This window comes from Sus scrofa, chromosome 14 (assembly GCF_000003025.6).
Source record: "Sus scrofa isolate TJ Tabasco breed Duroc chromosome 14, Sscrofa11.1, whole genome shotgun sequence".
Lineage (NCBI taxonomy): Eukaryota > Metazoa > Chordata > Mammalia > Artiodactyla > Suidae > Sus > Sus scrofa.
In genome coordinates, this window is record NC_010456.5 from 113137012 (window position 1) to 113154326 (window position 17315).

General features: G+C 51.7%; 1 protein-coding gene across 1 annotated transcript; it reads left to right on the plus strand.

Moving 5' to 3' along the window:
* Nucleotides 1-15817, plus strand: PPRC1 (peroxisome proliferator-activated receptor gamma, coactivator-related 1). Its single transcript, XM_021072738.1, is given in 16 exon segments — nucleotides 1-207; nucleotides 4369-4557; nucleotides 5108-5254; nucleotides 5375-5476; nucleotides 5591-7796; nucleotides 7799-8488; nucleotides 8794-8847; nucleotides 10354-10411; nucleotides 11181-11251; nucleotides 12240-12963; nucleotides 14168-14314; nucleotides 14426-14492; nucleotides 14612-14733; nucleotides 14985-15136; nucleotides 15417-15516; nucleotides 15700-15817. Coding segments are annotated over 16 exon segments (4989 nt in total). The 5' UTR covers nucleotides 1-54; the 3' UTR covers nucleotides 15707-15817.

Genomic DNA, 17315 nt, shown 5'->3' on the forward strand with positions numbered 1-17315 from the left:
GCTGGGCGAGGCGGCGCCGGCAATCAGAGCTGCGCTGGGTGTTCAGGGGCCAAGATGGCGGCGCGCCGGGCACGGAGAGACGGAGTCGCGCCGCCTCCGAGTGGGGGCCCCGGCCCCGACCCTGGCGGTGGGGTACGCAGCAGCGGTTGGGGGAGTCGGAGCCAAGCGCCGTATGGCACTGTGGGTGCTGTGAGCAGCGGGGAGCAGGTGAGAGACTGGCGGGCGGCCCGGGGCTGGCAGCAGAGCGGCGTGTGCCGGGCGGTGACACGTGGACGCCACAGGAAAAGGGAAGAAGCGTTCGGGAGTCGATGCCGGGTCGCTCGCTACAGGAGACGGGTCGGACCGAGCAGACCTGGGTCTGCTGGGAGGATGCGGACAGAGGCAGGGTCCTTAAGGCCATTCCTCCGGAACGCCAGAGGGGCAGAGCCGGGTGTCGGAAACATGGCCCGTGGTGGTGGGGGGGAGGTCAAGGATTCGTACTTGGAGTCATAGAGTAAGACCTCCTTCTTGGGATCCTTAGTGGGGGTGCCCTCAGCCCAGCGCCGCAGTACCTTTCGGAGCCACGTGGGGTGGGGGGAGCGATTTTCCCGGGAGAACTTGTCTGCTACCCCTCCCCCTCGAGGCGGCCCCGACACCCACGTGGGTTAGACGGGGGGGGGGGGCGCCGGCAGCGGGTCCACGTGGGGGCGGGGAAGGGATGTCCACGTGGCTCCCGCTCCCGGCTGCCGGGCATCTAGTATCTGCGCTGGAGCCGCACTGCCGGGAACTGGGTGTGTCTCGGTCAGTCCCGCCATCTCCTGTCGGGACTGGGGACCCCAGGCTGGGAAGGAAGGTAGGGGTTTCTAGAATCAACGTTGCCTAGAGCCTTGGAGCAGTTTTTTTTTTCCTTTTGCTTTGGTATGGGTTGCCTGATGTGCGGATGGTGAAGGACTTTCCAGATGTGCGGGTAGTCCTTGGGTAGTTTCTTGCGGAGGGCGGAGTGTGTTAGGGAGGGTAGAGGGTTGAGTTTGGAGGGCCGTGGAGTGAGCTTGGGGCGGCTTCTGCCTGACCGGCTTGGGGTGGGTTGTGAGTCATGGGCACTGGCATTTTGATTGCCTGCAGTCCTGTCTCAGTCGTGATTTAAGGGGCATGAGGAGTGTCAACATTTACATGGGACAGGCTGAAGTAAGGGAAAGAATCCTCTCTCCTTCCCTTACTTCTTCCTCCAGCATCTCTTGGGGAGGCAGCTAAGGCCTGCTCCTGTGCCTTGACACATACATATTGAAATGGTCTGTTAAGCGTCTCTGGAATTTTTCCTGGGGAAAGCAAAACTTGGAGGGGATTTGAGAACAGTTCACACTAGTTGAATGTTTATTGAATGGGGAGAAGTCACATTCTCTTTTCTTGGCCTCCAGTTCTTAAAAGTGTTATCGTCCCACTTTTTAACAGCACTTCTTAAAGGTTCCCACCCAGAGTGGAGGTGGGCAAGACTTAGAGCTGTTATCTCTCTTAAGCAATTAAGCTGAGTCCTTGAAAGTTTTTTTTCTCTCCTCTCTCTCTCTCTCTAGATGGGAGTTGGGCTGCAAGCTGCCAGGTAATGTCATTTCTGGTAGACCAATCCAGGCCCTTGCCTTGGGGTGAATGGCTTCTGGGGCTCTAACTTGGAAGCTGCCTACCCCCCTTTACTCTTCCTTTCTCAGAGGCCACATCTTGTGGAGCTGGTGCTGCCCACTCTTTGAGGAGAGGCAGGAAGGATCCATGATCCAGCTCTAATCCAAGTTAGGTGGTCGTTTGGGGTTGCAGAGAGTCTCATGGAGAGATTGTTCACTGCAGACACGTAGACTGAGATGAGTATGTGGAAGCTAGTCAGTCCACCAGCTGTTTATTGGGATTCTGTTGTATTCAGACATAGGGGATACTGTGGTGAACCACACATGGTGCCTGTTCTCCAGGATCTTATGTTTTTATCCTGTTAGACAGATAGTAAATAATGACTGGGACAAAAGGAAAGCACAGCAATATGCTTTATGGGATTATATAATCAGCAGCAGTAATCTATCTCCGGTGTCTGGGAAGGGACATTTTAAGCTGAGACTGTATATGTGGGCAGAGGGTGGGGGGGAGCAGTTTTCCTCAAATGGAATAGTATATGAAGGCCTTGAGGTGGGAGAGAGAACATGACTTACTGGCAAAACCGAGACATATGGCTGGTGTGTACAGAGACAGCAGTGAGAGAAGACACACTGGCACACTGGAGGAGTCTGGTGGGGAATACCAGGACAACTGAAAGCCTTTTTGGGAGGGGAGGGCATGCCCATGGCATGCTGAAAAGCACTTAAGGATTTTAAACTTAACACTGAGGGCAGGAAGATGCCCTTGAGGGAATTAGGGAGGGTCTCAAGAGATGATCAAATGTGTATTTTAAAGTTTATAGCTGGCTTTGAATGCTGCAGGGACAAACTGAATGTGGGAAAGCCAGTTGGGAGGTTGCTAAAGTTAGAGATGCTGTTGGCTGGTTCACTTTTAGTCTGGGCTTAGCCCCTAGATGATCTTGGTTCTCTGAAAACTGTGCTGTTTGGGGAATGAGGGGAGGGATGGGAGAGGTCAGGTGAAGAGGGGGGTGCTTCTGACTGGGGCTCTAGTACCTGCCTAATAGAAGTGGTGATGAGTGGTTCCTAAAGCTGGGCATTGTCTTGAGATTCTGGCCTAGTGGCTGAGTCAGGTAGGTGGCAAATCAAGATGTAGCCTCCTTGCTCACCTAGGAGTGTTTGCTGAGCCAGGTGCTATTCAGCTGCTGGTTGTAATTACTGGATTGTGAAGGCCTGGGAGGAGTTAGTGCCTAAAACCTGCCACCTTTCACTTCATCTCTGAGCCTGGTCTCCTAAAGTGTCCCTATCTATCCTTTCCTCTCTTCGGGCATTGTAACTCTTCAGGTTGGTTAGGAGGGGGTGTGTGAAGTCATGCCTGTTGCTGTTTTTCTTTTGGAAGAGGTGCAGAGTTTCCCTTTGCTGCAAAGGAGAGGCTTTGTGTTTGTTCCTGTTTTCTAGTTTTATATTATCTGTAGTTTGTTGTAGTGGAGGTACCCCTGCTTCTGGCCTCTGGCCTTGCCAGCCCTTCCAGCCACTTCTGGCCCTGCCGACGCCCACACTTGACAGGCCTGGGCGGGTGGCTCCCTGCTTGACAAGGCTGAAGATGTTGCTAGTTCTCAGGGAAGAGGTAGGGTGGGGCTTTTCTATCCACAGGATCAGGCTTCCCCTTCTTTTGTTCTACCTTGGTAGGGGTAGGGAAGAGACATTTCCCTGGCAACTTCCTTGGAGAGGTTGGGTGGCACCCTGTATGTAGGGCCTTCAAAATACAAGTGTGAGATAAGTGTGACTGTCAGCTGTGTATACAGTGATACACTGTGCTGGGCATCATGGATGTTCAAGAAGTATAAGCAGTTTAAACCCTTCCGAGAGAGCCAAGAAGAATATAAACTGATAGGATACAGAGGGTTATTTGCCCCAAAGGAACTTGGAATCTAGTTTAAGTAATGGTGCAAGGAAGGTCATGGGGTGGGAGGGAGTAGGAAGGAGTAGGATGTGATTTGCCAGAAAAGTGAGTGATACAGAAAGGCATGAATTCACACATGTAAGGAGAGATGGGTTGGGGAAGCCTCAGGTGTCTTCTTGATTTAAGCAGAGAAGAAAGCCCTAAGTGGGCTTTGAGGGAGTTAAAGCGGTTATAGCTGGAATTGTTGCTTGCTGGCCTCTTTGCTGTGCCCCTTAGAGGTCTGTCTTCACCACTGCCAGCAGATGACTCTTCTGAACAATCTTGGTCTTTTTGATGTTTTTATTCCCCAGTTTAACCATCTTGTGTGGCTCCAAGTGTTTCTTTTTTTTTTTTTTTTTTTTTTTTTTTTGTCTTTTTGCCATTTCTTGGTCCGTTCCTGCGGCATATGGAGGTTCCCAGGCTAGGGGTCCAATTGGAGCTGCAGCTGCCAGCCTACGCCAGAGCCACAGCAACGCAGGATCTGAGCCACGTCTGCAAACTACACCACAGCTCACGGCAACACCGGATCCTTAACCCACTGAGCAAGGGCAGGGATCGAACCCTCAACCTCATGGTTCCTAGTTGGATTCGTTAACCACTGCACCACGACGGGAACTCCTCCAAGTGTTTCTACATGGAGTCTACAACTTTTTTTTTCCTGGAAGGTCCTTGAACACTGCCATATGATTGGGGCTTTGGCTCATAGGTTGTACTTCTCTCAGCCCAGCAAGTCCAAAGGTTTGGCTGTGGGGCTCCTGCTGAGTCCCAGGCCGTTGGTGGAGCTGCTTTACAGAGTGTATCAGCCCATGCCCTGTAGCCTTCACTGTGCCTTTCTGATTTTCTCCCCCTTTTCCCCAGGTGCTGCTTCATGAGGAAGGGGATGATTCTGGCTTTGTCAGTCTGTCTCGGCTGGGACCCTGTGTGAGGGACAAGGACCTGGAGATGGAAGAGCTGATACTGCAGGATGGCACACTGCTGGGGACCATGCACAGCTATATGGATGCCTCTCTCATCTCCCTCATTGAGGATTTTGGTAGCCTTGGAGAGGTGAGCTGGGTTTGGGCTTGGAGGTCTTCAGGTAAGAGCTTTGTCTGGGACTCAGTGGCTTTGCTGTCCCAGAACCTTGGCTCCTGGTTACCCAACCGGAGTCTTTGAAGTATATTTTTGTTTCTAAGTGAGAGTTGGGCTACAGACTGCCAGGTTATATCTCATGTAAAAGGATACCTTGCTGGACCTAACCGAAGTCCAAGGCCTTTCCCCGTGCCTGGGTCTCTGACTTACATGTCCACAGGTTTCTAATCTTTGTCTTAAGTCCACTTCCAGCTTAGCCAAGGTTGTCTGCTAAGCATCCCGCATCTTACCTGGGGGTGGAGGGAGTATGAAGCGTAAGTTCAAGAATCAATTTTGACAGATCTCTTGACACTAGAGAGGTGGTGGCTGGTAGTAAATGAGTAAATGCCTCCTGGTACCCTGCTCTCTCTCTGGCAAATTGAGCTGACCTGAGCCTGGGAGACTGAGTCTCTTGGCAGTCCTTCTCAGCGCCCTGGCAGGTCATCAAGGATGATGGTGGGACCTTCCTGTTGTCTTTCCTGAGCAGAGCAGGTTATCTCTGGAGGACCAGAATGAAGTGTCGCTGCTCACAGCTCTGACAGAGATTTTGGACAATGCAGATTCCGAGAACCTGTCTCCATTTGACAGCATTCCTGACTCGGAGCTGCTTGTGTCACCTCGGGAGGGCTCCTCTGTAAGTGTGGGATGAGGGGGAGGGGATGTGTGGTTGGTGCAGTGGTTAGGATCATGTCCCTGGGCCTCCTCATGTAGTTCTGAAGCACAAACTCATCTCAGGTCATTTTTCTTCTTTTAGCTGCACAGGCTGCTCAGCCTCTCTCGGACACCCCCCGAACGTGACCTCATCACCCCAACTGACCCATTGGGGCCCAGCACAGGCAGTAGTAGAGTGAGTGGGGTAAGCCTGACCTAAGGAGCCTTATGGCCTCCCAGTGGGGAGGAGGATGTGGGACAGGTCCAGAAAAATAAATTCCTGGGAAAAAACTCCTGCGGCTTTTCTTTTCTCCTGTAGGTTGAGATGTCTCTCGCAGATGCCCCTTGGGACTTTTCTCCACCCTCCTTCTTAGAGACTTCCTCCCCCAAGCTTCCTAGCTGGAGACCTCCAAGATCAAGACCCCGCTGGGGTCAGTCCCCTCCTCCTCAGCAGCGTAGTGATGGGGAGGAAGAGGAGGAGGTGGCTGGTTTCAGCAGTGAGATGCTTGCTGGGGAGCTTGATAACTCTGTGAGCAGCATCCCAGACTTCCCCATGCACCTGGCCTGTCCCGAGGAGGAAGATAGAGCAGCAGCAGTAGAGATGGCCGTACAGGCAGCTGGTGACGAGAGCATCTCCTCCCTGAGTGAACTGGTGCGAGCCATGCACCCGTACTGCCTGCCCAGCCTCACCCACCTGACAGCACTCGAGGATGAGCTTCAGGAGCAGCCAGATGACTTGACTCTGCCTGAGGATTGTGTGGTGCTGGAGATTGTGGGCCAGGCGGCCACAGCTGGCAATGACCTGGAGATCCCAGTTGTCGTGCGGCAGATCCCTACTGGACCCCAGTCTGTGATCCTGGATGACACACTAGATGCCAGTCCAGCTTTGCAGCTGCTCATGCCTACACTGGAGGCAGAAGCAGAGGCTGCTGTGCCCAAGGAAGCCCTCTGCCCTGAGAAAGAGGGGTTGTCACTGGACTCAAAGGAAAAGCTGGAGTCGGCCTGCTTGTTGGAGCCCAGGGAGATCACAGAACCAGTGGCACCCAAGGGGCCTCAGAACCCTCCAGTCAATGCAATGCTAAGTTCCCAGAGAGCTCGAAAAGGCAGGAGAAAGAAGAGCAAGGAGCAGCCAGCTGCCTGTGCCGAAGGCTATACCAGGAGGCTGAGGTCAGCTTCTCGTGGGCAGTCTACAGCAGTTACAGAGGTGGCCTCTCAGGGAGGCAGCTTGCCTCAGGAGGACCTTCAAAGAGAGATTGGGCCTCCTCATGGTAGAGGGAAGCCCCGGGCTTGGGCTCGGGCCTGGGCAGCTACCTTGGAGAAGCCCAGCTCTGGGAATGGGAACTTGCAGGGTAGTACTGGACAAGCTAGTCCTGCTAAAGAAAGTCCTCTAGATCTCTACCCCAGCCTGGTTGACCCCATCCAAGCCAACCCTGTTTCATCCCATCTTTCAGTGGTTGACTCTGCTCAAGCTGATCCCATGCCACTTGACTCTGTTGAAGCTGATTCCACCGTGGTTGACTCTGTTGTAGCTGATCCCGTACCCGTTGACCTTGCTTCAGCCAATTCAGAGCTGGTTGATGCTCTCTCAGCCGACTCAGTGCTTAATGATCCAGCCCTGACTGACCCTGTAGCAATTGACCCTGTAGTGGTTGTTCCCATCTCAGATGACTTGCCTCCAGTTGACCCTGTCCTGGCCAACCCAGTACAAGTTGACTCTGTTTCCAGTGACTTGGCTCCAGTTGACCCTGTGCTAGTTAAGTCTAGGCCAACTGATCCCAGGCGTGGTGCAGTGTCATCAGCCCAGGGGAGTTCACCCCCGCAGCTTCTGGAGTCAGAATCTTCAGACCTCCCAAAGGCTGTCAACCCTGAAGTCAAGGAGGTCGCAGGTACTCTGAAGGGGGAAAGTGGTACCAGTGCCACAACCCAGGAAGCCAGGCCTCGGCCTCTTAGCCTGTCTGAGTATCGGCGCCGAAGGCAGCAGCGCCAAGCGGAGGCAGAAGAGCGGAACCCCCAGCCCCCAGCTGGGAAGTGGCCCAGCCTCCCAGAGACTCCTACAGGGCTGGCAGACATCCCTTGTCTTGTCATCCCACCAGCTCCAGCCAAGAAAACGGCTCTGCAGAGAAGCTCTGAGGCTCCTCCTGAGGCTTGCTTTGCGCCTGTGGGTCCTAGCCCTGCTTCTCCTAGTCCTGAGCCACCTACAAGCAAACCTGTGGCCTCAACTCCCACTGAGCAGGTGCCGTCCCAAGAGATGCTACTGCCGGCGAGACTTCCACCACCTGCTGTACAGTCCATGCCCCCCACAGTGCCCACTGCTCTGCCGTTTCCCACAGGTGGCCTGGGCATGTCCCCCATGCTGCCTCTTCCCACAAGTGGGCAAGGGGTCCCCAGTTTGCCCCCACCACCCTTGCAGCCTCCTAGTCTTCCGATGTCTATGGGGCCAGTGCCACCTGATCCCTATACTCACTATGCCCCTGTGCCCCCTTGGCCTTGTTATCCCCCTGTGTCCCCTTCTGGCTATCCTTGCCTACCCCCCCACCAACAGTGCCCCTTGTGTCTGGTACTCCTGGCACCTATGCTGTGCCCCCCACTTGCAATGTGCCTTGGGTGCCTCCTCCTGCCACAGTTCCACCTTATAGCTCCAGCTGTACCTATGGGCCCTTGGGATGGGGCCCAGGGCTGCAACACCCTCCATTCTGGCCTACTGTTCCCCCACCTCCTTTGCCTCTAAACTCTGCTGGGAGAGCTGTTCCTCAATCCAAGGTGGAGCCCAGTGGCATCCCAGTTGGCCCTCCTGAAAATGTGCTAACTGTGCCAATGGCTCCTCCCCTCAGTCTTGGGGCAGCTGGCCAGGGAGCTCCCCAAATAGAGCCCACCAAAGTGGAGGTCACACCGGTGCCTGCATGTCCCCATTCCAAACACAAGGTGTCCTCCCCGGTGCACAGCCCTCGGATTAAGGCTCCCCCATGTCTGTCTGCTGAGAGTGTGGCTGTTGAGGAGCCTGCATCGGAGAGGCTAAAGCCTGAGCCCCTGGAGACTAGGCCCAAGGAGAAGCCCCCCTCTCCTGCTGCCAAGGCTGTTCCTACACCTGCACCAAGGCAGAGCACTGCCACCAAACTGCCTGCTGTCCACCCAGCCCGTCTAAGGAAACTGTCCTTTCTGCCTACCCCACGTACCCAGGGTCCCGAGGACGTGGTGCAGGCTTTCATCAGTGAGATTGGTGAGTGCTACATGGTTCACTGGTGTGAGGAATGGTATGGGGGTTATGTGAGGAGTGTCCTCTGTAAAACAGGGTTAACCATCTTGATGGGGCTGGCCTTTGTTGAATTTCTTTGGAGAGTTCTTCCGAGGTAGAAGCCTGGCTTAGTTCGATCCCTTCCTGCTTTGTGTTGCTGCCTTGGTTTACTTAGTACAGTGGGCAGGGGGAGCATATAGGAGAAGGGAGGTAATTTGGGACTTCTGGGACCTGTGTGCTCATTGATAGGTAGGGGCTGGTTTTCAATCCCGTGTTGTGTGCTTCCACAGGAATTGAGGCCTCGGACCTGTCCAGTCTGCTGGAGCAGTTTGAGAAATCAGAAGGTGAGGGAACCTGGGTAACTTTGCTCCAGCCCCTTTCGTTGATATTTCCTTTGGGCCCAGCCCTGTAGTTGCTTAAACTAGGTGGGGAGGGGAGGGAGATGAGTAGTCTCAGCCACTAGAGTAGTCCCCTAATTGGAATAGTAAGACAGGATTCACCTGTGACACAATCTAAGCCAGGGAAGGGTGGTGGGTACAATATGGCAAGAACTGTAAGGAGTAGATGGATGGGGGAGTTCCCTGGTGGTGGAATGGTCAGGGCTTGGCACTTTGACTGCTGTGGCCTGGGTTCAGTCCCTGGTTTGGGAACTGAGATCCAAGTGGCTGCACATAGTGCCCTTCCCCCACCCCACAGAAAAAAAAAAGTGGATGGATGAGGAGATCCAAGTGGGTTGGGTTCTTTGGGAACATTTTTCTAGAGGGAAGTAGTTCTCGAGCTACTTGAAAGACAGGAATTCAGGAGTTCCCGTTGTGGCCAGTGGTTAACGAATCATACTAGGAACCATGAGGTTGCGGGTTTGATCCCTGGCCTTGCTCAGTGGGTTAACGATCTGGCATTGCTGTGAGCTGTGGTGTAGGTTGCAGACGCGGCTCAGATCCCGCGTTGCTGTGGCTCTGGTGTAGGCTGGCAGCTACAGCTCCGATTGGACCCCTAGCCTGGGAACCTCCATATGCCGCAGGAGCGGCCCAAGAAAAGACAAAAAGACCAAAAAAAAAAAAAAAAAAAAAGACAGGAATTCAGAGAGATGGTGGTGAATAAAGGCAGAGGATAGGAAGATTGCCTGTGGTATATTTGGAAGGCAGTGGATAGCTAGCTAGCTCAGCTTCTCAGTACAAGGCCTGGGTCTAGAAACTGTGGAGCATACTGTGTCCTGTACTCTAGGAACTTATGGGGAGAAGAATCTGCAGAAATGACTCCTGAATTGGTAAAGTAGAAAATATAAATGCGGATCAAGAGTAGGTTACAAGACTAAGAAGTTAGTTAGGGAGTTCCCATCGTGGCTCAGTGGAAATGAATCTGAGTAGCATCCATGAGGACACAGGTTCAATCCCTGGCCTCATGGGCTGAGGATCCGGCGTTGTCACAAGCTGTGGTGTAGGTTGCAGACGCGGTTCGGATCTGGCGTTGCTGTGGTTGTGACATAGGCCGGCAGCTGTAGCTCTGATTCGACCTCTAACCTGGGAACCTCCAAATGCTGCAGGTGCGGCCCTAAAATTAAAAAAAAAAAAAGACAAAAAAGAAGTTAGGAGGGTATATAGGACCTGGAATACTACTAGACTTAGAAATTTGGATTTGAACTCAGATTCGGTGGGGGACTGTGGGTGTTTCTGAGCAGAGACCTGATTAAAACTAGTACTTGGCCACCTACTGGAGGAGAATGAATCTCTCCCCAGTGAAATGTGTAGGCAGAGTGGATTTTCCTCCTTTGGGTCTTGAAGCCAGTCCTTCTGCGCCTCCTCAATATGGAACATCTGGTTGGGCTTTTAACTAATATGGTTTCTTTGCAGCCAAAAAAGAGTGTCCTCCCCCGGCTCCTGCTGACAGCCTGGCTGTAGGAAACTCAGGGTAAGTATGGAGACATGAGCGAGTTACCCTACAGCTGTTGGTCAGCAGCCGGCCGGCGCTCCAGGACTGTCAACTGGATGCCTCTGTCACAGGGACATTTAGTCAGCTCTAGAGTCTTTTCCTGTTTCCCCACTCCCTGCTCAGCCCATCACTGCTGGGCACTCTCTTGGGTGGCGAGGTAGGAGGATATATATGTACCATCTTCTGACTGATTCCAGTCTGGGGTTCCAAATGGTGATGCCTTTTATCTTCTGGCAAGTCATGCCTTTGGGGATTTCTTTCCTTTATTTAGCAGACTTTAGGGTTGTTCAATATGGGTGAAGGTATAAGGAAAGGTAGGGGAGGATGTTCATGGCTAGGGCTCCCCTGACTCCTTGGAGGACACAGGCATCCTGGACCTGCTTATTCCCCATTCTTCTGAGGCCTTTTTCATTTCTCATGTTTGTGGAATACCATCCTATTTGGCCAAGCATTCTCCTCCACAGTGCTTTTGGGTTGGTTTGAGCCAGGCACAGGAGACTCTTGTCATGAAGGAGGTGGGGGTATTCAGGGTCATAGCCTGCCTCCAGGAATTGGGCAGAACAGAATTGAGATCCACCCTGTGTATAATTCAGTCACTAAGATCTCTTTTATGCTGGAAGGGAATGATCGGGGCAGTTTGTGCCCCCCATTCCTTTCAACACCCCTCTCCCATGGCTCTGTGAGGAAAGCAGATGTACAAGATGTTGAGGAGGCAATGAATCAGGCTTTCCCTTTTCCCCCCCGCCAGCAGCGTTGACACTCCCCAGGAGAAGAGGCCCCTAGACCGGTTACAAGCCCCAGAGCTGGCCAACGTGGCAGGTGGGTTCAGGGTGGGGAACTCTGCCTTTGATTAGTTTCTGTGGCAAATGTGTGTAGAACCCACTCTGCACCAAGTGTGTGTTGGTGTTGGGGATACAGAGATCTGATCCTCATTCTTAAGGTTCATATAGTTCAGGGAGCAGATGTGTAAACACATGAGCATGTTGAGTATCAGAGGTTGTGTCTTACAGAAGCCTGTGTGATTTATAGTGGGCTCTGGAAGGGCGCAGTCAGGGCAGGGTTACATAGAAGGTAATCCCCAAAGCAGAGGGGATGGCAGCAAATCACTGACACCAATCAGGTAAATTTAGGAGATGGGGCGGGCATTCTAGGTAGATGGAACAGCTTGAGTGAACTGAAAAAGCAAACCCAGCCATGTATGTTCTGGGAAATTGTGAGTGGTTCATTATGGCTGGAGTGTAGTGCTGATCAGGGTGGTGGGCAGAGCTCAAGTAAGAGAGAGATTTGGAGTGGCAAATTTGAGGTCAGGTTATGGGAACTTTGAATGCCATGTCAAGCTGTTTGGAGTTTATCTTGTATATTGAAGAAGCAATTGAAAAAACTTCACCAGTTTGGTTTTTGGGTGCTCCTTCCAGCAGGGATGTAGATGATAAGTGGATGGGTGTGATGCCTGAGGTAGGAGATTGTTGGGAGATGATTACATGAATCCAGGCAAGATGTGGCCCAGAAGTTAGGCAGTGCTGGGGGCAGTGGGTGGGTCTAAGAATGGAGAGGTAGAACAGATAGGACCTGGCCACCGGCTAGGTTTGGTCCGGAAGACCCCAGCTTGTTGGGTTTCTCTTGCTGGTCTCCAAGATGGGGAACTCAGGGGAAGGAGCAGTTTAAACATGGGGAGAAGTTGGGCTGTTGACCATTTTTAGTATGTTTTTTGTGAGATGAAGTGGGGGTCTCTGGAGTCTATATACACAGTGCTTAGACATGTAGAATCGGATTCATCCTGCTATCTCCATCCTCCCTCCCCTCACAGGGCTCACCCCTCCAGCTACCCCTCCCCATCAGTTATGGAAGCCCTTGGCTGCTGTCTCACTGCTGGCCAAAGCCAAATCTCCTAAGTCCACCGCCCAGGAGGGAACCCTGAAGCCTGAAGGAGTTACAGAGGCCAAACATCCAGCTGCAGCCCGCCTCCAAGAAGGGGTCCATGGCCCTAGTCCAGTCCATGTGGGCTCTGGGGACCATGACTATTGTGTCCGGAGCAGGACCCCCCCAAAAAAGATGCCCGCCCTAGTCATTCCAGAGGTGGGCTCCCGATGGAACGTCAAACGCCATCAGGATATCACCATCAAACCCGTCTTATCCCTGGGTCCAGCCACCCCCCTGCCCCCTTCCACAGCTGCCTCCCAGGAACCACTTGATCACAGGACTAGCAACGAGCAGGCAGATCCCCCAGCCTCTTGCCTTGCCCCACCCACCTTGCTGTCCCCTGAGGCCTCACCCTGCCGGAATGACATGAACACTAGGACTCACCCTGAGCCCTCAGCCAAGCAGCGGTCAGTGCGCTGTTACCGAAAAGCCTGCAGGTCAACTAGCCCCCCAGGCCGGGGCTGGCAGGGCCGCCGTGGCCGCAGCAGCAGATCTGTCAGCTCTGGGTCCAACCGGACCAGCGAAGCATCTTCCTCCTCATCCTCATCGTCGTCTTCCTCATCCCGATCCCGGTCCAGGTCCCTCTCCCCCCCACACAAGAGGTGGCGAAGGTGAGCTCTGATGGCCTGTTAGGTCCTCTCCACCTATAGGAAGTTCATATACTCTCCTCTGGTTTATTTTGAAAGCATTTGCACATTGGGTTTGATACTTCAGGCACTAAGGCTTCTACTTCTGTCTTTGGCTTTTGTCTTCTTCCCCTTTGCTGGATTGTTGAAGGAGGCAAGCTGTGAGAAGATAGCTTCTACCCCCGTTTGGAGTTTAGGATATCTTTGAGGTCTGGGATATCTCTGAGGTCTCCCGCTTCCTGGAGATCTGCCTTGGGGAGACCATTATGGTTTGATCTTGACCAGTTGGTTCCTTTGCATACTGTATCAGTCCTCATTTCTGGTATTTTCTTGGTATGCAGGATGGTGGGCTAGTGGGTTGTTAATGGCAAACAGTCCTTCCTTTATCTTTTGAGGAAAGAGTCTGGGGCAGTTCCTTTGGGTATCACTGTGGCCTCCTCTATTTTATTTCCTGGCAATACCTTTTTTTTCAGTAATAGACCCAAATTTTCCCACTTAATGAAGAATTCTTGAGTTTGATGGCAAAGCCTATTTTCAGAAATGTCCCCTACTTTAGGTCTAGCACAGTCACCTTCCCTTTATGCCATGGTCATAGCACTCCTATTGGACATATGAGGGGAACAGGGTCCCAGAGACCCAGGTCTGCTTGGCCCCCACAGCTAGGGCCCAGTTATAAGACCTAGGGTCCCAGTCCTTTATCTGAGTCTCCATTATTTTTTTTCCTGATAAGTATTTTTCCATTTTCTATTCTTTTTTTTTTATTTTTCTATTTTTGGCTGCCTCCACGGCATATGGAGTTCCCGGCACAGGGATCATATCCATGCTGCACATGTGACCTAAGCCATGGTTTCAGCAACACCAGATCTTTAATCCATTGTGCCGGGCTGGGGATCAAACCAGCATTCCAGCACTCCCAAGACACTGCTGATCCCATTGTGCCACAGCAGGAACTCCTATTTTTCCACTTTTAATTGCATAATTAAAAATAAATATGATCTGTGCTAAAACATCTCAAGTTCATGAGCTTCACAGTTTGGTCATCTGTGAAGAGTTCTTCTAGACCTTTTCTGCTCTGCTTTGCCTTTGGTTCTGAGCTTCGGGAGAGGGAGGCAGGGCTGAGGCTAAGGCAAGGTAAGTGGAATATACCTGCATCCCTCTCAGCATTCCTGCATGCCCCTTTGTTCTCCAGGTCCAGTTGCAGTTCCTCTGGACGTTCCCGAAGATGCTCTTCCTCTTCTTCATCATCATCTTCCTCGTCTTCCTCATCCTCATCATCTAGTTCCCGAAGCCGGTCCCGTTCTCCATCCCCCCGCCGGAGAAGTGACAGGAGGCGGCGGTGAGCCTCTTTTCAGGGAGTCTGTGCATCTCGGATGCAAATGCCTGAGAGTTCTGAGACTTGAGCTATCTAATGTCTTGGGGAGCTGATGGCACTTCCTTCTCTTGTTAGGTACAGTTCTTACCGTTCACATGACCATTACCAAAGGCAGAGAGTTCTGCAGAAGGAACGTGCAATAGTGAGTAGAGGAACAGGTGCTGGGAGGGAGGGGGCTTATCCCTAAGCCATGAGCATAGAGAGCCACCTGCAGCTGTGGCCCTGGCTCATCATACGTCAATTTTCCTTGACCTAACATAGGAAGAGAGAAGAGTGGTCTTCATTGGGAAGATACCTGGCCGCATGACTCGGTCAGAGTTGAAACAGAGGTTCTCTGTTTTTGGAGAGATTGAGGAGTGCACCATCCACTTCCGTGTCCAAGGGTGAGGTTGGGCCCTAAGGTCAGGACGTCCTTTCTGTCCCATTTATCCACCTTCATGCTTCTTGTCTTTCTTGGTTGCTCTGGTGAGCTGGGCAATGTAGGATACCTTCTTTTCTATATAGAAGTTAGAGGTTTGGCCGTTTGGGGAATGAGAAGAACCACCCCAGACCCTCAGTGTACCCCGGGAAGCTCTCTTCTCCATGGCACATGGCCAAATAGCCATTTCAGCCTCTGTTTCACCCTCCCCACCAGTGACAACTATGGCTTCGTCACTTACCGCTATGCCGAGGAGGCATTTGCAGCCATTGAGAGTGGCCACAAGCTGAGGCAGGCCGATGAGCAGCCCTTTGATCTCTGCTTTGGGGGCCGCAGGCAGTTCTGCAAGAGAAGCTATTCTGATCTTGGTGAGTGGAGGGAGGCCTTTGGTATACTTCATCTCCTCCCCCAGCATGTCCCCAGCCTTTTGAGAGGGGGTTAATTGGGCAGACTTATCTTCCTCTGAAACATGAAGAGCCTCTAGGGTGGGATGAAAGGAGAATTGGGGGCTCTCCTGTCTTTTGACTTAAATCTAGGTGATTTTAGCCCCATCCATTATTGATATGAGAGGTTGCTGGCCATTTGAGGACCCTGTGATTGGGAGGTGTACTCAGAGACCTTGCTGTTTGTCTTTCTCTCCCTTTATAGACTCCAACCGGGAAGACTTTGACCCTGCTCCTGTAAAGAGCAAATTTGATTCTCTTGACTTTGACACATTGTTGAAACAGGCCCAGAAGAACCTCAGGAGGTAACCCTGGGCCCTTCTCCCCAACTCCCTTTTCTTTGGAGGTGCCCAACCTCCTCCATCCCCCTCCCCTAGTCTAGGGGAGAGAGCTGCTAGTGAGATGACTGTTTTATAAAGAAATGGAAAAAAGTGAAATAAAAATGTGTTAAATCAGATTTTTTAAAGGGTATTTGTTTTTTATAACAGGCATTGAAACACGTCAACTTGCATTCCTATGTAAGATGGATGGGGCCGAGGGGTTCTCCCAGTGTTGAGAAAATCTAATAAGTCACTATGCAGACTAATAAACATGAACTAGAGAGAACTCCCAGGTGCTGTTGTGCTTCTTTTTACGGTGCTCGTACTGCCAGACAATCACTTTTCTTCTCTGAACATAAAAGAGACATGCTTGCCTCTCTAGTTCCTAGGATCCCTCTTTGGTCAGATGCAAAAATCCTATTAGACTTCAAACTGCTCAAGGGTGTTGTTGGTAAAATCAGTCATCTAGGGCAGTGCTTCTCAAACTAAAAGGGCATTTGAATCATCTGGAGAGCTTTTTAAAAGGCAGGTTCTGGGAGTTTACTGGTGGTTCAGTGGGTTAAGGATCTGGCATTGTCACTGCAGTGGCTCAGGTTGCTGCTGTTGCATGGGTTCAATCCCTGACCCAGGAACTTCCAGGGGCTGCTGGTGTGGCCCCCAAAACAACAACAAAAAAAATGCAGATTCTGACTTATGGGGTAGGGGGTCTGATCTCTGCATTTCCATCAAGAGTATGCTGGTGCTACTGGTCCAGGAAGTAATTTTAATATCAAAGTACCCCCACACATATTCCAAATAAAGGTTTTCTAAACCGAAGCTTGTGTGTACACAGACCTTATTAGCTTGAGCCACACACAATGCTTGGTGTTCAGCAAGTGCTCAGGTGTTTAAAGAATGCATGCGGGAAGATAGATCTTTGGGGAAGAGGAATTATACCAAGGACAGGGGAGTGCCTGTTTTGATGAAGGCAAAGGAAAGGTGTGTCCCTTTAGAAAGTGGAGCCTTACTTTCCTGAAGGGCGTGAATGGGAAGTAATCGAGAGGTAGTGGATAGGACTGAAAGGATTGCTGTCTAATGTGAACTGAAACGTGATAGAATTTATTTGGCAGGCCTGGGCACTGATTGATATTTGAGTACTCATGACAGGGATTGCGTTTTTTTGTTTTTATTTTAATGGCCACACCCATGGAATATGGAAGTTCTCTGGTCAGAGATTGAATCCAAGCTGCAGCTGTAACCTATGCTACAGCTGTGGCAACACCAGATCCTAACTCAGATCCTTAAACCCCCTGTGCCACAGCAGGAACTCCTTGTTTTGTTTTTGGTTTTGCCTGTGCCCAAGGCATGCAGGACTTATCAGGCTAGGGCTTCAACTCTTGCCACAGCAGTCACAGAGCCACACTAGTGACAAGGAATCCTTAACCTGCTGAGCCTTGAGGGAACTCCAGTTGAAGGGTTTTCTAGTTTTCCCCCAGGGAGAGTACCGGGTGTGAAAGTGGAAGGGTCATTTTCAGGGTTCTAGATTTGAAGAGATTGCTGCTGTCACTCAGATTTGGTGCAAAACCGCTTTTCCCTTCATGGAACTGACTTAAGGCTGTATAAGTAAAAGAAGAAAGGCTGTCTCAAGGGCAAGTCGTAATTTTGGAAGGGGCAGTTTTGAAGATCAGCACCTCATCACTACAACGGATAATCTGAAGAATCCTGTAATGGAGATGGGAGTGCAGAGGTTGGTGTGATACCCTGAGAAAGGGCCTCCCAGGGTGTCGGAGACAGTGAAGATGAAG